This window comes from Merops nubicus, unplaced genomic scaffold, assembly GCF_000691845.1.
Source record: "Merops nubicus isolate BGI_N331 unplaced genomic scaffold, ASM69184v1 scaffold1030, whole genome shotgun sequence".
Lineage (NCBI taxonomy): Eukaryota > Metazoa > Chordata > Aves > Coraciiformes > Meropidae > Merops > Merops nubicus.
In genome coordinates this window covers 1-23,852 of record NW_008581975.1, presented here as the reverse complement: position 1 = coordinate 23,852, position 23,852 = coordinate 1, and the positions used below count along the sequence as shown (strand labels likewise).

General features: G+C 37.3%; 2 protein-coding genes across 2 annotated transcripts in view; both read right to left on the bottom strand.

Moving 5' to 3' along the window:
* Positions 1–14,920, bottom strand: part of POLN (polymerase (DNA directed) nu) — a 101,970-nt gene extending 87,050 nt beyond the window's left edge. Inside the window, exons 1-6 of the mRNA XM_008936120.1 lie at positions 14,788–14,920; positions 10,426–10,487; positions 6,721–7,206; positions 6,052–6,239; positions 4,164–4,270; positions 950–1,107 (exon numbers count right to left, since the gene is read on the bottom strand). Coding sequence (XP_008934368.1) covers positions 950–1,107; positions 4,164–4,270; positions 6,052–6,239; positions 6,721–7,206; positions 10,426–10,487; positions 14,788–14,920 — 1,134 coding nt within the window. The remainder of the gene's footprint in view (positions 1–949; positions 1,108–4,163; positions 4,271–6,051; positions 6,240–6,720; positions 7,207–10,425; positions 10,488–14,787) is intronic.
* A 2,412-nt stretch (positions 14,921–17,332) lies between these two features.
* On the bottom strand, positions 17,333–22,593 carry HAUS3 (HAUS augmin-like complex, subunit 3). The gene is made up of 4 exons (XM_008936109.1): positions 21,667–22,593; positions 20,254–20,687; positions 18,407–18,635; positions 17,333–17,566 (listed from the first exon to the last, which is right to left on the bottom strand). The coding sequence occupies exons 1-4, from the start codon at positions 22,591–22,593 to the stop codon at positions 17,333–17,335; spliced, it is 1,824 nt and encodes a 607-aa protein (XP_008934357.1).
* Between the last annotated feature and the right edge of the window lie 1,259 nt (positions 22,594–23,852).

The window sequence follows — 23,852 nt, the reverse complement described above, 5'->3', positions numbered from 1 at the left end:
TACACTAATAGGTTAATTCATGAAGTAGCTTCTGAACAACTGCAGTTTACAGCTAGTGTTTTAAAGTAAGCTGGCTCTAGTTTTCTCAGAAACATCTGCACCGATAGAACGGACCTCTGTCTGTGCTCTAAGCCCACTTGACATAGTGGATTTGAATCCTAGAAGCCCTCATGATATATACAATACTTTTGTCTGAATAAGCAAGGCCTCTTAAAAGTAAAAGGTTTCAAAAAACAGCATTTAGGTTGCTGCACATCTATTTTTATCATTCAAATAACCTCTGGAAGGCTAATATGTCCAGAGAAGACCACTGTGACCCAAAATACAAGTATCAAAATTTCATAATATGCAGTAAGTTTCAACAAAGAGTAAGACATGCTGGGAATAACTTCTCAAAAAGTTCATCATGCATTATCTCTTATGGATAATAAAAATTCTCAGGTTTTTCACAGACATGCTTGAAGGTTCACATTGGACTCCCTACTTGTTCCTCAGCCTACAATGTGGTGTCTTCACTAGCTGTGAAATTGAGCTAAATTGTTAATTAAATACAGGTTACAAGCTCACAGGAATTAAAGAACAAGGTATTAGACATTTTGGAAAGGAAAGCTGGAAATCAGTTTGAAGGGAGGTGGAAAGAAAAAGAATCAGCTTATATCATAGTTAATATTGTTACTGAACTTTACAGTTTCGAAGCAGAATTTTACAGCTGTTCCTGGAAAATATGATCCTGTCTGGGTAGAATACAGTGACTCTTTCACTTCTGCCCTTTCTTTAAAATTAGATTTACAACAAGCAGTATTAATATATTATTTTCTTCCATCAGGAAAGCATCATCTGTTGGCTTTTTTTTTTCCCCAATATTTTGTAAACACAAGCAATTGTTTCACAATTTCCTTCCTCTTTTAACCCAACCACAAAAAGAAAAAAATTTAAAGAACCTACTTACGGATGCATTTCTCAGGGTGCCTGTCTCTGTATTTACTGCTCCCATGGAGACAGGCTTTTCAAAATACTTCTGTATCAAACATTCAAAAGAGGGAACTGTGTCGCTGGGGTTTATCAGCCACGCTGCAATCCTCGGATCTAACACAACACTATCAGCAACTACAAAAATAAGTTATTTCTGACAATCAAAATATGTCAATTACCTCCCATACTGAGAAATGCCTCTAAAGTTTTGCCCATCTTTCCTGTAGACACACATCATAAATAGACAAGCATTTACACTACATGTTAAGTATTGTATTCACAGTTATAACAAGTAGTCAATATCAAGACTACATAGGAACAAGTTCAATATTGAATATTTTTGAAGAGGTTTTTTTTGTGGGTTTGATTTTGGTTAGTTGGGTTTTTTTTCCCAAGTTTTAAAAAGTAAGTAAACCTTTGATTCTTAAGATCAACTGTAAAAGCCTCTCTTTCTTATAACTGAAAAATTTCAAACGGCAAGTTTTCTTGTGTCTTCCTCAGGTACAGTTTTACTGTTAACTTGATTGATATCCACAAAATTGCTATTGGGGGTCAGGGGAGAAAAAGTTTACTTCCTAGCAACCAGCCTTCTGAGATCTTTAATGTGTATCTGAATTCACATATGGGTGTACAATACAATCTTCTCAAAAATCAGAACCTTTTGTCCTATATGATCATATGTGCTTACTCTTCACTTTCTGTTATGTTCACATAGACACACAGGATGGAGCAAGCCAGCTGCTGTTCCATGTTCCTTTCAACTACAATTTCAACATGTACTCTAGTACTACAAAGAAGAGGAGACAGAAACTAGTAGCTAGAATGTTTTGTGATATATTCAAAGCTAGATCTAAATATTCTCTTCAGCAGTCCTTACTCAAGTTCAAATGACAACCCACAGATACATTTCTAGAGAACTCCATGCTACACAACCTTACACACTCAGTTACCTGAAAGCAGACTTTAATGTTTATAGCCCAAGTTAAAGCTGCAGGGTCTGGTCTATTCTATTCTATTCTATTCTATTCTATTCTATTCTATTCTATTCTATTCTATTCTATTCTATTGACAATCTGGCTTGTTTACCTCCACTGATATAACTGATGCTGAAAAGAATTTCAGGTGTCTGCTCAGCAGATGTTTGGGAAGGAGACATAGTGCCTCTGAATCATCTTAAGTTCTGGTGGACTGGCCAGATAACTGAAGGGTACTTCATCTGCACTATCTCATACCAGGATTTCATGTAGCTGACTATCCTTTTCTCTGAATGCAAACATCTATTCACCTCAAAAGCTAACAGATGCTACAGAACAGCCTCAGAAGTTGTCTCAAGGATACCCTCCCCATAGTACTACTGAGAGAGTGAGTCTTTCTGTGATTGGAAAGACAGTGATAGCCTTGGAATCATGCAGCTTAACAAAGTCTGTCAAACTTTGCCTCCACTCCAAAACCAAATGTGGGACATGTCCACAGGATTTCCACTGCTTAATCCCTACAGGACTTAAATGAAACTTTGAAAACTGTAAGAGACAGATGTGCCATGAGCTCAGATGACACCTTGTGAAGACCCAGACTGAGGAACTCAGCCCGACTAATGGCAGCTGATGGCTGTTGGAAAAGGCCCAAAGGCAGCAGGAAGGCTTTACCCAGTGAGAAGCTGGAAATTCACAAGCTCATGTGAAGACTGGATGAAATACGCACTTATTTTTGTAATAAGAGCTACATCTTACCAAGGATACATGGAAGAAGAGAATCCTGTTACCAAATAGTCCCTGAGATACCTCAAAGAGCCTTTGCCCATCTCTACTTACAACGAGCACAAGACAGTCTCTAGCAGGAAAAGGATAAAGAATCACACCCCCCTGTCATCCATCCACCCACCCATCCATCCCTCCCCTCCCTTCCCAGCTAAAACTTTCAGCAAAGGTGAGGGTACCAGTAGTGAGTTATAGCCACCAATTCAGTCCTGGAAAGGAGACAACACCTTCAGGGTGACACATAGGGAAGCAAGACAGAAAAAGCCGAAAGGAGGGGTGAAGCAAAACCAGGGTCAAGCTGGCATGAAGTGAGGGGAAGAGTCTGTGTTAATAAAAGCATGCCTTCCTCAAGACTGTGAAATGGTACTCAAGTCCTGTCTGCTCCAAAACATGAGTGAACCCAATGGCAAAGCATGCACATCTCACCAGCTGGGGCTAAAGCATCTCTGTGTATGCCTCTGGTTCATATGCTGGTTTGAGCAGGAGTGCAACCAGCCAAGTGATTGCAGTCAATCTGACACACAAATTTCAGTGTCTGCTTGATTGACGATTATGGGATTTCTTTATGTCTGAAATGGTAGGGGCTTGTGTCTGGGGTTTTTCTGTTTGTTTTTTCACCACAGCAGAAATAATGGGTGAGGAAACATCAACTTCCAAAGTTTAAAAAAAAAAAAAAAAAACACCAAGATAAGAATTCTTTTGTATACTAGGAACTTCAGTTTCAAATCGCATGTTTCAGGTAGGGTCTAACCTAGATCTGGTTATTTCCTGTGTGTCACTAGTGGCAGGAACATCATGACATTTCTTTTCCCCATTGCCAGGGCTAAGTGTCTTTTGTGTAGATTTTCACACCAGATACTAAATCATCATCAGTTTACTGTGATGTACTGATTAAACTTTAATAAGATGAACACAAGCTGAAGACTCTCCACAGAGGGAGTCCTTCCTAAAAGGTCACACTTATTTTTGTAATTTACTCAGCAGTAATCCAATACATAGAACCAAGAAAAAACCATGTTGTATCTACAACTTATCTCTTCTGTTTGTAGTTGCTTTTATATCCATAAGATTCTTACTTGTTCTTATCAAAATAACCAAGGAGCCTTTCAAGAGATTCTTAATTCTGACAACTACAAGCGCCTCTGGAGTTTGTTTCAGCCTTTCCTCTTGAGTAGAAAGTTTTTCTAGGGAACATGAAGAAGTTTGATCTTTTTCAGCTAATAGTCAGGACTGGGTTGAGGGTTTTTATTTATTCTGGAAGCTACCCTTAAATTATTCAGTGATTTGATTCCTACTCTTGAGAAGAAATACATCATCTTAACACGCCCAGCCTCTGGTCACCTTAATCACCAATCTAGTTACTTCAACATCTAGGGATTTTAACAGAAATATTAGAAACCGATTATAGGAATAGTTTATAGATTAGATGGTTACCTTGTTTCCAGCTAATTTCATTACCATAAAGTAGAGTCCTCAGGAAATCTTTTGCATTGAAGCAGATAACCGGAACTTTGCGGTGCAGCATTTGAAACAACACTTGCCTGCACAGAAGCAGCTTATTAACACACACACTATTCCTACTAAATTCAGTGAATCTACTTACTGTATAAATTTAATTATCATCTAACACTAAGTTAACACAAGCTATTTCTTTGTTCCTGTAAGAACAGAATACTGTATTAGAATATTAAATTGAGTAATAGCTGAAGCTTCATTCCATAGTAAACTACACATCCTAGCAGATATGCCTTATATGCATTCAGAAAGAAAATAAATCCTCATTTGACACTCTGAATGCAATCTTAATCTGAAACAGCAACTGGTATCCCTATAATACTTTAATATACCCAAATAACTCCACAGAGGCTTCTGAGCTAATGTAGTGTTGTAAAAACCATGACTTGAAAATTACTAGATAATCTAAATTGCCATAATTGTCTAGTGTTAATATGCTACTTAAATCTAGAATGCTACATCCTTGCCACATTTTTCCAGTTCTTTTGGAAATGTCTATAATTACCACATCCCTGCTACTTTAAATAGATTTTACATAGTTTTTACGTTAAAATAGATTTTACATTTTTTAAAATAGTATATAGTTTACTAATTTTTTTGTGTCTTTTTTATAAGCTCTATTTTAGGTAAAATAGAAAGGTAATTTTTTATGCAGCTTTCAAGTTTATTTATCTTTAGTGGCATGACCCCACAGTACTAAGTTTTTGGTTATATTAGAAATTGTGTAGATTAGTTATTTTTATGCAGTGTAGATCCACTTTTAAACATTCTTACAACAAAATTACCTATAGGTTTTCTAAACACTAATAGACTTATTCAACTTGCTTATTACTGAATTTTTACTGTTCATATGTACATGCTTTATTGATACATTATTCTCAATTCAGAACAACCTATACTCAAACTAAATGCAAGTTATTAAACTAGTTGTCATATAACTCCAATATCACAGCTGGAGAAGTACAGTTCAAGTCACCATGGAACAGTGGCAGAGATTCAGGTTCAACCTACAACCAGGTTTAACATCTTGAAAATCAATGCCCTGTAATTTAATAATCTAAATTCAACATTTTACAATAAAGCAGTTACTACTGAAAGTCATAAAATATAAAAGTCGCTTGTAACATTTAATTGTTGATTAGAATATCTAAGAATCAAATTCAGTTCTTTCTTTATGGGATACTATTTCAAAGCTATTAGTATAATCAAAATCCACTTTGATTCCTTATTAACTAGAAGTTCAAAACATAATGCAATTGTTTTCATATTTAGTCCAACTACTAAATGGACACATATAGCATTTACTTAAAATTATCTTGAAATTTCAATGTAACATTATTAGTGAGCATTAGGAAAACATCATACACAACCTCAAAAGCCTATTGTGGACAGAAAATTAAAAATGTTAGCAGAGCTCAAAAAATATTTACTGTAATAATGTTCAACAAAAATGTACCAGATAAGAAATGCAGTTCAGGAAATGTATGATAAGATATAAGAAAGATAAACCTGCATGAATAATTTTTTGGTGTTGTAAACTGTTCACACAGGACTTCTGGGTGAATGTAAACAGCTCCTACCAGAATCCCAACCTAGTTCTTGCAGGGCTACACTTAGTGTTAGGCTGAGCCCAAATGAATAGTCTATTTAGTTTATTTTAGCCCAGGCTTTACACAGGATGAATACAGCTTATATGAAATTCAAAGAGCTTGACATGGAACAAGATTAAGCCTGTGCCATACAACCAACATCAATGCTGCCAGAAACATATGTAAAGCAAATAGTACTTTCTCCTAGATATTCTCACCAGGCAAATTTCTTGTGAGCCTGTTGTTCTTGTTCCCAAAGAGATGACCATTCAGTTTTTAGATAAATTAACTTATTTCCGTTAGCAGCATTCCAAGTACAGTCAGTTGAAGAGTAACTGGGAGGGCAAGGGTGATCAGTCTGGTTCTTCACTAACACAACAATTCCTTTGACTGATGAGGTTAAGGCCTGTTAAGTATAATTAAAATAGAGTTTCCTGTGATAGATTTTATGCAAACCTATATAGAAAATTCCCCAAATATTTAACTGTATGAAATCTGTTATGTACACCGGAGTCATCACATGCATCATTGACAGAGTACAGGAGCACGCAAGTGTTTCAGCCTTGAAACAAAAATCCACAGTAACAGACATAGTAAAAAGCAGGAAAAAATACTTGAATTGAAACAGTCTCACTTTAAGTAGAAGTGCCTGATTAGCCCAAGTGATTTCACCTTTTTTTTTTTTTTTTACTTGGTAGCTAATAATAAAATGTAGTCCAAAGCATTAAGGTTTACCTCATTTTACTTTTATATTTTGGTAAGCAATAACACACAAAAGTGGTCCAGATTCTAGGCTCCCAATGAATGTGGGTTTGTGTTTATCAGTCATATGCAAATTCAAATGATTCTACAAAACTGACTCTAAACAAAACACATCATCCACTAACCTGCTCTGAGTTGAGCTGTGAAGAACCATCCTGAAATATCATAGTAGTTACAAAAGCCACTGCCTGTTCTATAGCTGCAAGCAATTCTCTTTTTTCTTCACATCCCAAATTCCTGATATCACAAGGATAATTTTCAGAAGATTCTGTCTGGCCAGGAGTACAGTTGTATCTTCTTTCGTGTGAAGAAGTGTGGGTCTTTACAGATAATCTTCTTGTTTTCTCTGAACAAGATGCAGGCATATCATGCTTTCTTTTGAGGGGAGTAGCTACATTCTTTTCACCCTCTTTCAGGTCTTTTGCTTCTACTGAAAGATTTCTTTCTCTGTATGCCCACGTTGGCAAATCTAAATCCTGGTAATTGCTCACTATTTTGGTATCTTGACAGCAAAGCATTTCATTGGTATGTACTGTCCTGACTATCTGACCAGCAGTATTTTTTTCAGAGATGACAGATGTTTTTACGGCAACTGTGGAATCATGAATCTCCTGGAAAAACTGGAAATTCAGTGAAACAATTATTCAATTTATTAAGAGAAAGAAGAATAAATGTACATGAGTTAATTTAGATAAGCTTTGAAGGAAGTGATACACTATGAAAAAAAATGTTGATACTATCAAAGAGCCAGTTTAGGAAAATCATGTTATATAAAATTCAAGTATTTATCAGTGAAGATTATTTTACTGATTTATATTGCTTAACCCAAACCCACCATTTTTTACAGCTAGTATTAGTCCAACACTACAAATGGCAAATTAATGACTGTAAGATGTCCAGTAGCCTGTCTTCCGTGGCAAGTAGGTTATTAGTGACCTCCTTCTGAGGAGTGAAGAGACCATTCATTCCCATCTCTCCCTTAAATATTTCAGAGCTTTTTTCACGACAGCTTAGTTTATTAAAGAACTTTTGGCAAGGGACCATAATGACTGCTTTGGAAATTCAAGTACACTTTGCCAACTGGCTCCCCACCAATTTCTTCAAACAACTTACAAGACTGTAAGAGGTTACAAAAAGATATATGAAAGTCACACTGAAGAAGTATTATCAGGTGTATGAATAAGTATTATATTCTCTTCTGTTTAATTCATGTGCCTAGCACAGCCTTCCTACTCCAGATAGTCCCTGGATCCCTTTACAGCAGTGTGCTGTTAAATAGCATTAAACATTACTAAGCAACTTCTTACTATTTTCTACTCCTTCATCCTTGATTTCCTTCAGAAATTTCTTTGGTATGCTACTGGCTCTAGTATTTTCTTACTGTTTATTTTCTGGTTTCTCCTACAACCTCTTCAGCTGAGATAGATCCTTTGTCTTCATTTCATAAACAAGGACTCCGGAATGGCAACCAGCAACCTTTCCAAGATTCCCCAGGATCAATGAGTGTTTAATTATTTACAGATATACAGAGTTGTATCTTTCCTCAATAATCCTCTTACACATTGATCACCAACAGGAGCTGGCAAGTTTTCGAGTTCTGAGGCTTTTGAAAAAAGCACTATTATTACTGATGCATTTTCAAGCTGTTTCTCAAAGTTTGTGCACTACAATATTGTATATTTACATTTACTCAAATGAGGTAACTATAAAATAATACAGATTCTGGTTAGGCTCAGCTTCTTGCATGATGGCATTCCTTAGCAGTCTCCTTCATACTGTCGCTTAGCCATATGCCTTTACCCTAGACAGATTTCAGTATGCATTGAAAGTCTAAAATTCTGTTTTGAATAAGTCACTATACTACCTACAGATGTTTTGGTTTTGGAAGGGAAATTCCATATACTTTCTCTTAAAAGCTCCTTTTTTTTTTTTTTTCTCATTTCCTTTCTTGAAATGAAGCATTCCTCTAGTGACTTATCTATCTTTTAATGCCTTGGAAAGATTAGAGTCCTTGTCAGAGCATCTTTCAGCAGGAAGATTTTGAACCAGATCTCAAAGAATTAAATAAACTATTTCTCTTGTGACTTCCCTAACTGTTTCACAAAGCAGTTGTCTCCTGATTTTTCATCTCAGCATCATGCATAAGCATAACATTCACCCATTCCACTGAAAAGTAACTGAGGCCTCTCATAATTGCCCTATTTTCTGCTCTTGCCTCACACCCAGTCTCCTTCAGTACCTCTGCTGTCGCTACCATTTCAAAAAATAAGGCCTTCTCACTTCTAAAGAAGCACAAGTTATTGCTCTGCAGGGCTCCCATCCATTCCCCAAGATAACAATTTTCACTGATCAAAGGATATCATCCATCTGTATTCAATTGGTATTGATTGAGCAAGGCAGAATAACAAAGCAATTTTTTTTTTATCTTGTTTTACAATATTCCTCAAGCCAGTTCCTGTATTCCCAAACCTCAGAATTAGGAGTCAAAAGATGAAAAAGGCTTAGACTGCTTGAGATCGTACTTCACAGACTACAGCGTATAGCAAAAGTACAATTAACAGGTTCTAAGTAAATAGAAAAAGGGAGCTAATTAAGCATTTGCTACTACCAAAATGAATAATGGCTGTTTTGAACAAAGACAAATTAATTGTACTTAGGCAATGCTAATCAAAGTGGACACTGTGAAAAGTTACCGTAAGTGGAAAAATAATATCATAGAAGGAGTAAATGTTTAAGAGCCATAGAAAGACAATTAGTTCACCCAAGTGTGTCCTCCAGTCAAACTGCAAATAATTTTGTTTAACACAGTAGAATTTGAATTAGGACACTTGTGTAATTATAGAATCAGAAATAAGCAATTCTCTTTTTAAGGTTCAAAACCAAGAAAAAAAGCAATTTAATTATCAAGTCAGAATAAGACAGCTGGAACTACAATTAACCAGAGAGAAGCAGCAGCTTCCAGAAAGAACTGCTCTTCTACTAGAAATAATGGCATGGCTGGAAGTACAGAAAACAACTCCCAGGATGCAGTTCCATAATTTATGCAGATGTAGGAAAATTTCACTAGATGCAGGGAGTCAAAATTAGCACCTCATCATCAGAAAAAGGGTTCCACTACCACCTCTGTGCACACCCACAGCTGCATGTCTGTCTATGAGCCAATTTGATTTGCAGGGAAATATCCCAGCCCACAAGAGAAAGCAGGTTTCTGCAGCTTGAGTGACGTGAGTGGGCTCGCTGGAGCGTCCAACGCGCAGTCAGAGCTCGGCGAGCCGGGAAACGCGCAGCCGAGCCAGGAGCACACTTGCAGTATCTGCAGCTCACCCATCGACCCAACGGATCTTACACTCACAGCCTGAGCTGGGGCTGCCGCAGTTACCCACTCCTGTTCTTGCACTGGTGCTCACTCACACATTAAACACATTCAGAGAGATGATTAAACGAAAAATTAGGTTTCCCAATACAAAGTTTTTCATATGAATCAGCTCACCTTATGAATACGTGCTAGTGATTGTTCAGTGGCAGATGTCTGAGAATATTTTTAAACCCTGAGAAATATCTAAACATGGCAACCTCATTTATTTCTGATCAATCTGACACAAAAAAAAAAATATAAAAGACTACCTATAAAAGGATGACAGAAGTGGGGCCAAGATGCTCATAGGTTAATAGATGCCAAGTGCCAAATGAGACAGAGAAAAGTTATCTGAACTATGACAGAGTGCAACATATTGTGATAAAGCTCGTTATGAAAGAGCCAGTCTACAATGATTTCAAACCTGCTATAAAAAGACTGCTTTTAGGGGTCTTCAATCTCACAATATGCTTGCCTTTTCATTTTTCAGGCGTGCATCCTTATCACCTAGTTTATTTTCCTTTGTCTTCTCTATACCTTTAAAAAAAGAATGGGAAGCGTTTTACAATACCAATGCAGTACATACAACAACGTTTGTAACAAGTTACATTACCGACACTTTTAGCAACCCCAAAATAATTGCAGTAAAATTTTCCATGACAACCATTTTTGTCAAGTTAATATCATTGATGCTTAAAAGGGCCCTTCAGGTTCCTAAATATGCATATGCAAGAGCAAGCTCTGCCCCATTAAGAAAAAAATCAAATTTACTACAAAACATACAAACATTTTCCATGGTATTCAGAGAAGTCATTACTATACCATAAATTTGTCTATTTTCATCTTTCAAGAAAACACATCCCATTTTGGTCAAAGCAAAGCTGTGGGCATGGGCAAGAAGGAAATTTTTAAAAAGGCAAAATCCAATAAAAACCAAACTATGCACTTCACATAGTTTCCTTTGAATTAATATTATTCCACATTCTTTTTCACATACATATATATCATATATGTATCTTTAGCCTATCACACCCTCCAGGCAGTCACAACAGGAACTGACCACACTTCATCTGCAGAGGATTTTTCCCACATAGTTCATCTTTGCAATAGAATAGGTTTTGTAAGCCCAGACAAGAACAAGAGAGAGCAAGGAGCACTCAGACCTACCAAGCCAGCGGGAAGGAAAGGACAGGACTAGCACCACAGAAGCAGGCTGGCTGCCAGCCCTGGGTCTAAGGTAGAGCCCAGGGCCAGAGCAGAGCTGTTAGCCTGGGCCCACCACTCAGCTACCTGGGATATTTAGCCTACAGCTCCAAGAGCAAACAGATGCTCTAGATTATTGAAGGCTTTTGGTAAATCCACCTCAGAACTGTGCACCATGCTAAATGAAACAGTTAGGATATGCCTTCTCCTCTCTGCCCTCAAAACTGCCCAGGAGCCCAAAGAAGAGAAGCAAGTGAAGTCTGGAATAAAAGAACAAGGGGCAACAGTCTAGCAATAGTTCCAGACTCAGTAGGTACAGGAAGAGGAACAGGGGAAAAAAAAAAAAAAAAAAGCTTCCCAGAGGTGTGGCTCTCTCCAGAGTTTGCAGTTAGTTACGATTCCTTTATCTCTAGATTCTTTTACTGCCCAGACAAAAGACACCTTGAGCAAAATACAGATTTTGTCCCCTTCTAACTCCTGGTCCATTCAGGAGTACAATACTCCATTTCTGTTTGCACCTATGAAATCTGCATTACCAGCAGCAAGACCTTTTCTGAACTTAATGTGCTGATGACCACCATTAAACCAAGCATAAGCTGATCTATTTCTTTTTTACTGAAATTATTTAAAAAAAAAAAAAAATTTTGCCTAGGCAAACCAGGACCCTGGACTTGAAAGACATAAAAAAGCATTTTCAAAGGCTCACTAGCTTAAGTCTCCAGAAGAAACTAAGCTTTTTACTTTATTGTATTATATGCAGGCTCATGTTGGTGTACTTGTATAACTAGTTATTAATCTCCAGCTCAGACTTCTAACCTGAGCTGTTAGGATACCAAATATGGTACGAGTTGTATTTGTAGCTTCTAAGATTTTAGGCTCAGGTTTTTTTGACATTTCCTACAACACAATTGTAATTTAAGAAGGATCATAACTAAGTTTACAATCAGTGCGTTTAATTGTTCCACAGCTACGTATTCTTGACAAATTCACCCTTCCACAGAAGAAAATGAGGATGACATTTCTCTCCATCACACAGCATTCAGTATGACAGGAATCTAAAAGTGCAAAGCAACCTCAAACATCTGGTTTATGAAAAAGTATCACCAGATGGCAGTAGAAACCCATTCTTGCTTTCAAACTCCTCTAAGGCAAGATGGAACCATTACAAGCCCTACTGTCAAGGTAACCACAGAATTTCACCCACCAGCTCAACATTGCAGATATTTGTCCTGTTTGAACCCACTATTTATATTCTACAGACAAACAATTTTTCCAGTAAGATTTTTAAAGATTAAATTATCCTATCAATAAAATACAGTTAAATAGTTTGAAACAGAGCAACACAACAGGTTTTGGTTACTTTAAGGGAGGCAAACTTTTTCTTCTCTCCAGATCCACACTGATCAGTTAAAGTCGTATATAAAGGCAATTTCCTAAAAGCAACCCAAATAAATTTGTTCTTAAGCCTGCATACTAGAAACAATTTTAATTACTACATGGAAAACAAGAGCAAGATGAGCTCGTCACGTGACCTACCACCACTAAACAGTTACGCTGTTCTTTCAGTCCCCAGTGAATATGGATTTAGCAGCACTACAGAGAAGACAGTAAGCTTGTTTGGCTAAAAATACCAGACACCTTCATGGTGTATTCAAAAAAAACCCCCTCTTGGTGTATTAAAAAAAAAAAAAAAAAAAAAAAAAAAAAGGGAATCTTGTAATTTTACAGCTTAACAGAATGAATGGATCAAGTGGACCACTTAAAATGTTACTGTCTTGGTTTGGGGCAACAGACCTAATTCTGTTCAATGATTTTACTTTTCAGCTAAAGCTCTTCTAATTAACTGCACTTTCTGAAGGCTGCAGCATATTTTCACAGACAGTGTCTGCTGCTAGCAGTGGTAATGCTCCATGTTTAGAGTTACTAGCACGGCCAGTGTGCAGACCAAGGTCACTGCTAAATTCTGTGTACCACATTGAGGGGGTCAGAAAGAAAAAGGTCAAACCTGCAAAAGGAAGCAGACAGAACAAGTGACTCTAAATTGACCCAGGGGGTATTCCATCCCCTAGCCATCATATTCAGAATAAAGCTGAAGGATCACGAGGGTCAAGCCCTTCCTTCTTCCTCCCCTTTGCTTCTCCTTCAACATCTGGCATCCGAGGTCCATTCTGCCTTTGATCCCGAGCCCTGTGTTCCTGAACCAAGTTCCAGAATCCAGCTCCTTCACCCAGCTGTCCCAGAGTCCAGCCTGGGACATGTCCCCAGGGCCTGCCCCCCAGCATCGGGGGCGACGGTGATGTGTTGCCATTGGGGGGTGGGGGGGTGTTCAATACTGGCTTTGTATATTATTGTATATATTCCATTTTATTAGTAGTAGTAGTATTTTCATTAAAGCTGTTTTACTTTTCTAATCAATAAATCTCTCTCCCTTGTTCCCTTCCTCTTCCCCTGGGGGAGGGGGATGTTAACAGAGTGTCTGTTACAGGTCTGAGGGCAGCCCTGACCCTAAACCATGGCAAGATATCACAGAACAAAATTCTGCACTCCAAGACAAAAAACATCACACAGGAAAATTCAGGAAGGAAAAATGACAAGGTAGCAAAAGTAGTAATTAAACTGAGGCAGAAGAGAGATCTGATTTTCTAAAATTATTTGAGGTTTGGTCCAAATGTACCATTTCAAAATTAACCCACCCCATATTTCTTCAAGTTTGTATCCCTGATTTACACAGCAATGAAGTACTGCCCTTTCCACTGCCACACCATCAGGCTCCACTCGTCCAATACTGGACTCTGAGAGAAAGAGTCTGACTTATTTACATAAAACTGAGGCTGCAATAAACACCATGTACGCAGGAACAAACGCTAGATTTAAATCCCATTCAACATACAATGTTGCAGGATCTAAGAGATCTCCATGATCCAGCAGGAAACAAGCAACTGAAACTGAGTTAACCTCTAACTTTCTATCTGCTACGTTCCAGAGCTGCAAGACTAGAAGACTAGCATACTACAAAATGCACAGAACTGAGAATTGAAAAATCCATCTTGCAAAAGCTCTCTAGTTCCCACAACATCCTGAGTAAGATTTGCCCAACAGTCAAAGATCTGCTGAGGCACTTTGAACATTACCTAATGTGGCCTACCACTGGGACTTATGTTAACTCTTCTCTCCTAGAATTTCACAAGGCCCAGGTTGCTAATGAACAGCTGTTTAAAGGACAGGCCTAAGTCTGGAGAGGTCACAGGCCTGCTGGCAAGTTCCAGTACTTCTAGCAATCTTTAAATATCTAGTCTAGAGTTAATCTAACATAAACATTTAATTTACAGTATTAGTTAATTTACAGTTTGAAATTCTTACCTACTTCTATATGACATAGCAGGAACAGGAATCAAAAAAAAATAAAACTGGTGTACTGGTAATATCTCAGTTCCTTACACTCACACAGTGTTATTTAATCAGAAAAGTCCCAGCAAATGTCAGTTAAAGCTTAATCCCTTTTCTAAACCTGGAAACCTAAACTCTCACTTTGTCTTCCTTTTTAAATAGGGTCTAGAAGTTTTATATTGGTTTGTTTGGGTTTCAGTTTTTCAGCTGAAAAGAGAAACACTTAAACAGGCTAAGGTTTACTCACTCCGGTTATTCTTTCTGCTAGTCTGAACTTCTCCTACAGGAACAGACTGCAGAGCTGTCATAATCCTCTGAGCGATATCAGATAAAGGCACTTTTGAAATCTCACATCCTATGTATGATGCAGACTGTTCCATTTTTAAGATTAAACCTAAACACACAATACAAAAATTACACATTATATCAGGGCCACGGGGAAATCTGCACGTACATTCTGTTGAAATTAAGGAAAATGTAGCAGACATGTTCCCTGTTGAGAATGAACAGCTGAAACATTTCCTCCCTGACATGCCTATCAATTTCTAAGTATTACCAAAAAAGAAACGAATTGTAACAATTTACAAAAACCACTAAGTGAAACTTCATTAAAACTGTTTTGATACACTGTTAAAAAAATTAAGCAGTCCTATTAATTACTGCTAACTTCTAACTTTAAAAAAAAAAATCTGACAAATGAAACAATATAATTTCTGGTGAAAATACTTCCCCCCCTCCCCGACATCTTTAAACTAGTCTATATATAGTCTATCCATATATTTACTCTTTTTTTGTCCTGAGAATGTATCAAGAAAAAAATACTTTCAGGTAACCACTAACACAGAGCCAACCCAAGATGAAAAAAACAAGTATTACTATCATGACATACAAACATTACTGATGTGTTGTTTCAGAAAAAAATTATCATAAGACCCCTATTCTTTAAACCTTCAATAATTGATGTACTCAAGTACTATTAAATGCTAACAAAATTAAGTTGCCAAACTGTGTCAATTTAAGCAACAGGTCAGGAATGTGTAAAGCCACTACAAGCTTTGACCACAGGTAGTGCCCTTCTAAGCTTTATCTTTTTGAAACGCAGTTGCCTTTCTAGCTGACCTACAGCCACATTCTGCAGCACATACACAACGCTTGGGAGAGCACCTAAACACAACACATAGAGGAGAACACAAAACAACTGTGTCCATACTGATGCCTTTGTTGACTTATACAGTTAAGACCAAAACAATGCATAAAACTTGCCCCAAACGAAAGATAAATGCCATTTTCAAAACACCTAAAGGATTCAAATTGCAAAAGTCAACTGCTCTACCAAAAACTGCTGTTAAGTTATTCCTATACAAGTGAGTAACTGGAGTGCTGTTACTCCAGTCCTCTTTTCCACTAAATCCAGTGCATGAGCAGCATTTCAAGTCAAGTTTAACCATCAAGTAAAGTGTTTCCTCTGGTTACACATGCATGGACAACTCCTCCTAACTTCTAATTAAGAGCATTGCTTCTTTTGTACACAGGGTAAGAGCACTCCCTGACTTCTCAGGGGGGGAAGCAGCCCTCCTAAAGCCTCTGGGGCAGATCAAAATGAGAACCTAGCAGAATAAACATAAACAAGACCCTATGCCTGAGAATAGGCCTGAAACCAACACAGATTCACCATCAATACTGACAACACCCAACTGAATTTGTCCTGATTGGCATTTAATGATAAACAATCTATAGAGTCAAGCAGCACGAAATCCAGATAAAGGCATACAAGTTAAAAAAAAATTGTTACACTTATAGTTAATTCTGCCATCAAAATAGTTTTAAGACTACTACCACTGAAGGTAAAGCTAATTTACTAGCCTTCACCAATGTGCAAAATTCTTGAAAGCAAGAGCAGCTGATAGCACCAAAATATAAAAAACTAGGAAGTTATCATACTACAAAAGCCTATTTATTTCCATTACTATATATTAGGAAGCTATATAAAAATTTGATAAACAGGCTAACAATGTACATGAAAGCAGAAGTATGAAAGCTTAAGGACTCTTAACTGAAATGCCTACCATTATAAGCTATAAACAAAACTCAGAAGTTCAAAACAGAATTCTTTTTATTTGAAGAGGCTGGTGTGAGAACTAACTGGTTTCAAAGGAGAAGACAGGCTGTAAGTTAAATTAAGAAGTATCAAAACGGTCTTAAAATATATAGTCTTGGTACTTGAAACAGATTCTGATACATATTTCAACACATTTCTAACAAAACAAGATTTCAGGAGAACTGTACAGGAAACAGTTGTGGAATATCTGCCTTGGAGAACTCTACTCTTCAGAATGAGTACATTATATTCATGTTCAAAAATATGGAATGCCTTCTCCATATTTATTTTTCAGTCTACACATCAAAGGTTCTTAGCATGCAACAAAACTTATCTCAAGGGCATGAAATGTTCCTTTTTGTGCTATGCTGTGTGTAGTGGAAATCAGCATACAGGCTGGCAGAAGAGCAGCCTGAATGTAATTAATTCAGATAACCAATATACTATTTCTTTTCAAAGAACTCTGACCAAATGGATCTTTTGCTCGTGGAGCAGATGCCCAACGCCATGAAGCTGTACACAACCCAGCTGGGTAACCGTGGCTGCTGAACATACATTGCAACACCAGAGAAGTGTCAGCCTTGGTAAGCTAATAGTTATCATTCCATAAACTTGTAGACAGTTCACATTAGCATGTTTTCCTTTAAGAGTACACTGAAGTTTAAATATTAAGAACTCCACCAGTGATGAAATGCTAATCTTCCAGACCACTGGCTTTAGCCTCAGACTGCTGCTCAAGCGTCTCCACCACCTCTTGCAACTTCTCTTCATCTTGGAAATAGTACACATACAACTTTCTTTCGATCTGATGCAGCTTATTGGACTCTAAAAAGCTTCTCTTTGATTTCAGGTCAGCAACCAGATCCACAAGGAGTTGATTTAGTTTTTTCAAATCAGCTTCCAGTTGACAAAACTGCTCACTAAGTTCCTAACAAAAAAACACATGACAAAATTATTGCTTTTATATTGTTAATACAGTAGCTGAACTATAAGTACACCAGTTTTTTGCTTTTGGAAGTCACTTCTGTTTGTAACTGAAAAGTCATCACAAAAAATAAACACAGATGTTGAGGATCCTATTCAATTTATGAAACATTTGAGCTCCCTGTAGTGGTACTTGCATCAGGTTATGAAGATGTAATTTCATTTACTCGTTTACTAAATCAGATGAGACCATAAGAATCCAGCTCTCAGCTAAACAGACAGTTGAATGACATTTGTAATTACAAGTCTTGATAGCTAGTCAAGTCTTTAAAGGGGAAAAACAAAAATCTACAAAAAAGCCAATTCAATTTTTAAACAAAATCATTAATTACTAGCTACAATTTTCCAAACTGTCATTCTTATGTTAGTTCAGTGTAAGCAGGCTAATCATCTACTTGCACATTATTTCCTTTAAGGAATTACTTTTCTTGAGAAACAGCAGCGATAGAAAGAGATGATACCATGTATTTAACGAGGTAACTTGAATCAGTAGAAAGCTATTTCATGGATTAATAAGTGTAATCCCCAAATACATGTTGTTTCAATTACAAAGTTTCTTTTTTCTTTAATAAAAATTGTTGTGTAAGTTACAAATGCACTTGGATCATGAAGTGTTAAATTCTTTATTTATTTAACCAAGGAAGCATTATGTAATAAAAGACTTCCCTAAATGCACTTTTGAGATAGCTACAATTTATTGCTGACACGTGGGAGACATTTTATGTGTCTACAACATTCATACATCTTTCTCTGTATTAATTTTAATACCTAGGCAAGTGCTTACCTGACTTGTGAGTTGTAGCTGATTTCCTCCACGATACAGGGCATTTCGAAGAGCATCTACATCACTTTCTAGCTTGGACAGAAGCAGAGACTGTTGCTGAGAAGATGCTGCTAGCTGATCTTGAGCTGTAGCATAGTCCTGCTTTAACTTCTGAGCCATCTGCTCCAGGTTTTTGTATGTTTTAAACAATTGCTGCTTTTTATTGTCTCCTTCCAGAATCTGAAATAGCCTGTAACCAATGAAGTTACACACACACAAGCATTTTTAAGATTCCTAAGCACTCCTATCACTATTATTCAAGAGAAGATGTTCACATTGAGAAGTTAGAGCACCAGTAAAGGACAGTACTGCTCAGAGTACTCTTACTACAGCACTCCATCTCTCACCAACTTCATGATTCCATCTATAGAGAGTTAGCATGTAATTAGTAGGACTCCAAAAATATTTTTATAGTAAATTAACAGCAATGAAATAGTGAAGTTCAGATAGTTAGTACACAATGAATGCAAATAGAAGTTGACAGTGTGTTTTTGCCAACTATTTCCCAACACGTCAAGGACTGCAAAGTAAGAAACAATTTGAGTGCTGAAAAACAGCAGATTTCAATGGCCAATGAGAAAGAAGAGCAATCTTTATAACATTTTCAAGTTTCCTGGAGTATTTCCTGTTTCCTATCTATGAAGAGACTGCTAAGAAACTCCCAATTTACTAACAAGTCATGCAAAAGACAGCAATACTTGCTGTATACCAAACTCTTCCTGATGCAGCATAAGGGTACGTACAGTCTAACACGACTCCAGGTAACTTTGCTCAGTTGCTACTACCACCTCTGTATTTAAAACTTCAGGAGCTGAGCTCCAGCACAGAATCAGATTGGCTTTAATAAGAGCAGGGGCTATATCTCATAAATAACTGAGTTCCTTTCAAGTATCTTCAGACTGCAAACCCCTCAGGGTTTATAACTAACTATTCTTCCTTTTTTAATTAAAAAAGTGAAAAATGAGCCAGACAACATCCAGTGATTTGGAGACTTAATAATAAAGCTGAACAAAACCATTACAAGTTGCCAGTGCGAACACAATGGGAGCAAAATTAATGCTGCCTAATTCCTGTAGTTATTCACTGTGTAAGATCATACTCAGCTATCCCTGAATTATTAAAAACACTTAAATGGCCATTTTAAAGGAGGAAAAGTCTGACATTAACACACCTATAACTATCCAGTACACTTCATCAAAAGGTTTAGTCTAAGTGACGGCAACACAGCACACATTCCTGTGGTATCACCTGAGCTACAGGGAGACTGAATTACTTAGATGGTGAAAAAAGAGACTCCTCCATGGGTGGCAGGACACTGAAGCCAGATCATAAACCAAAGGAGTAACGTCGAGCTGAACACACATCATACACTGAAGGAGTCTTTCCTCTTCTCTGCCACAGGGGGGACTTTGCAGGCTAAGCTGATGAGGCCATGCACACACACACATCTGGGAAATCACTCTTACTAACAGCTCTCAACATCTGTACTTTCAGATTAACTTCCAACAGACCCTAGATCAGGGCACCATAAGACAGGTTTGGTTTTAATCATTCATTATACTCTGGATATTGTTTGGGAATGCCTCAACAATATTAACAAGACTGAAAACAGTTTCTCCTCAGGCAAACCTGAAAAGAACTTCAAAGGCTAAGCAAGAGAGAACTCTTAAGGCTTTGGTTCTGGAGAACTCAAAACACTAGCAGCCATAGCAAGTGACTAAGAACTTGGCAATGGAAAGGGCTTAGCGTGCCTAAGCCTTTATCTCCCCAGTGTTATTCCAGAGTTCAGTGGTGACTGTAACACTTACCTGCAAGGGAAACTGTCGCTTGAACTGATAGTGCCTCTTGGCTTCGCACACTGACTCTGCTCAGTCATCACCTGTAGTGTCTGTTCCACCTCATTACTGCTCTGTTTCAGAGATTCTACCAAATTCTCAAGTTGACAAGAGGTCTCTTTATGCTTCTTCAACTCCATTTCATAGGCTAGCTCAATAAGTTCAAACGATGCTTTCTGTCTTATCAAATACCTGCATACTTTATCTTGTATTGAAGCATAATATTTCTGTGCAATCTGATGTTCCAACAACCCCTTGACCACTGGCACACACAGAAGTCGGGCCTTCTCTTTTAGAAGGGGAAGCAGCTCTTCGTTGTTTATCCGAGCTATATCTTGTCTGATCGCTGAAATTTCATCATTCAAACTAGATATTTTGTCATCGAGGTTCTCTTGTTTTCCAATATCCTGCATAAAACAAAGTATTTGTCAATTCCTTCACGGTTCCTTTTTTCTGCACCTTTTCCAGTTACAAAATTAAAATTCCCCAAGTAGTTTTATAGACCTTAACAACGTAAGGCAACTACAGATTTACAAAGTGAATATCAAATAAATCTATTTCAATAAATAGTAATTTCATTCTACTGCAGGGACAGGAAACAGCTTTTGTGGAAACCAGGTATTTTACTTATCACCCAAATTTCAAGCATGTCTAACTCAAATCTCACATGCAAGCACTTTTATATTCAGTCGGATGTCTATCAACAGTACTATCAGAATCAGTTTATTCCAAACAACTCTAATCATTCAAGTTCTATACACTAGTCACCCATAAACAAAAATACACAAATGAATGATGATAAAAGTTAGTTTGTGACTGGCATAAGCTAATATTTTTCCTTCTGTTACAATTTCTTCACATTCTTAAATTCCAGTAGCCACAACTCTCCATCACTCACCAAGAGGCTCCTAGGGCTTCAACTATTAGATACACTTATTTGTACAAATACTTGAGTTTCAAAAGAGTCAGGGAACTAAAACTGTTTAAGTTTGCTATGGAACACAAACAAGAATGCATTTATCACATCAACACCTCAATACCACAAAATTCCGACCAAAGTCAAGCTTTTGTTTGTAGTATAGAGAAGAGAGAGCCAGTTATAATTTTAAATTTCAAAGTTCAACTAAACGTAGAAAGGCACCAAGTTCCACGTTTTTCAAAGTATTAATTCAGGGAGGCAGAACTAAAGGTGCTCTGCTACACTGAAGAATTTCTGACTAGAAAAACTGGAGCTATTTCACAGTTCTGTGAGGAAGACTAAAACTTCATAAAAGTGCAACTTCACCACATAAAAAGAATTGAAATAATAACTCAGCAATTCCTCTCACTAGACGGAGCTAGACGGGCCTGCCAGCCCACCACCTTCTGTCACCTTTTGCAGCTTACCTTGTTTAAGGACTGCAGCATGCTCTCCGCACATTTTATAGTCGACTTCATGCTCTCCTCTTTAGCTTGCTGCTGAATTAGCTGATGCTGAGCACAAATATAAGCTGTCTGAAGCCTTGCTATCTCTCGACTCTCTTCACAAAGTTCATTAGTCTCATCACAAGTGACTTGTTTACCTATATCGTCAAGCTGAAAGCTGCCTTCCTCTGAATTGTCAACCGATTCAGACATACCTGGACAACAAAGGGTTTTTACGTACGAGGTAAGTGCTGCAGTGCTTTGTTCTTCCTGAGACAAATACTTGTCCAAAGAAAGTTGGGAAAAAAACACTGGATTTAGATCTGACCCTTGTTCTGAATCTGAAGCAGTGAAGAAAGAGGTAAATTTGCTGGCTGCATCCGTAAAAGACAGCAATTCCTTATTAAGTTCATCATTTGCTGCATTAAACATCTTCAGTCCTTCTTGCAAATAATTCTGTGCTTCCTCCTCTTTGCTTTTTAAATTTTGTAACATCTGGCTGTTTTCAGAAAGCATTACTTGAAGCTTATTATGCCGATGAATTTGAAGTTTTTTTAACTTCTGAAGAGCTTGAAGCTCATCCTCTAAATTCTTCAGTTCCTCCTCATCTTCTTGGATACCGTTCTTCTGGATACCGTTCTTTGAATCCATGGGCTTTAAGGTTTTAAGGACTTCATCCAGCGCATTTCCTTCCAAAATGGGCTTACCAGACTCAAGAAGGTTATCAAACTCTTGCAATTCTTTTTCAGATAGCACATGCTGCTCATTTATATTTCCACAAAACCACTCCAGGAATGATTTGTCTTCCAAAGAGTCAAACAGCCAATCAAAATCTCCTTCATTAAGCTCATGAGCTTTTGGATATCCAATTTTCTTAAGAGTTTCTACAAAATCTTTTCCACAGCTCATGATTAAAATACTTCTTGTAAGCAGAAAAGATCCAAATACATGGAAAAAAAAAAAAATCTGGTGTATTATTCCAGTCAGGGGTTATTTGTCACTTTCAATGAATAGTCAGTACTTTAATTAAAAAAGTCTGCACAGGAAAAAGGAAGTGTCAGATCACACCAAAAAACTGAATGTTATTCTGGGTTACACTGGCTATTTGAAGACTAGAAACCAACTTTTATTTCAGGGATATCTGAATATATTTTGATTGTCAAATCGGGACCCGTTTTTACATCAATTAAAGCTCTGATCTTTACAACCACTTGTTTTTCCTTAATTCATACAAGCTTATTATTAAAATAGAAAACCACCATTAACTTAAAAGCAGCAGATATACATACTGAGTAATTCTTTAGCCTGCAAAATTGATTTACTTAGTTTACTTCACATTAAATTAAAAAAAAAAAAAATCAATCCACAACTACTTTAACTCTTCCAAAATGAGAGGAGCTTTCAGCTTGCTCTAAGAACAAAACTACAGTGATGTTACACTGCACTTCAAGATCTGCTTATAAACGTTTGTGGGTACTTTTTTACTTCAGCAGCAAACAGACTCTTGTCTTCTAAATATTTTAAAGTTTACTCTGAAAATGGAACAAGAAATGCTTTAACATTAAATTTTCCCAACAATGCAACTTATTTGACCAATTATAAAAAAATTAACCTAAGATCCGTGTAAATACTCTTGTGAAAATACTCACAACTGAAAAATTACAAGAAAAAAAGTTTCAAGTTTGCTGTTTCCCGGCAAATAAATCACCAGCTTTGGAAACCTAAAGTGAATACAACAGACACGAAAGAATAGGTTAAACTACACAGAACGTCAAGGGGCCTTGTTTGCAATAGTTGCGTAACGTCCAGAAATTTGTTTTGTTTTTTAGTTTGGTGTTACTTGATGCTTTGTTTCTAGAACACATATTGCGCCAAAAAAAAAAACACTTTGCACGCCGGCCTGGAGGACACTGAGTGCTGAGCAAGTAAACGCACCCTCCTAATTATCTGTGCGTACTTACTTTAGGTTACCGTTCCAGATTAGATAAGAAACAGAACACATCACGGAAGCTTGATGCCAGGGGACAGCCTCTCCGCGGCCTCCCGCACTACACAACGGCTGTCGCCAAAAGCAATCGATAGAGAGGCGGGCACAGAGCCGTATGCGCGTGTGTGTGCGGACCCCTAAGGCACGCTGCAGACACTGCCGCTCTCAAACACGGCCAGTA

Bases quoted from the DNA above. Each gene is read 5' to 3' on its own strand.
- HAUS3 (XM_008936109.1), bottom strand. From the start codon at position 22,593: ATGAGCTGTGGAAAAGATTTTGTAGAAACTCTTAAGAAAATTGGATAT. The intron at 20,688-21,666 runs GTAAGCTGCAAA...TGTTTTATGCAG, and splicing joins TGCTGCAGTCCTTAAACAAG to GATATTGGAAAACAAGAGAA. The intron at 17,567-18,406 runs GTAAGCACTTGC...TTTTTTTGTTAG, and splicing joins AGCTACAACTCACAAGTCAG to GAACTTAGTGAGCAGTTTTG.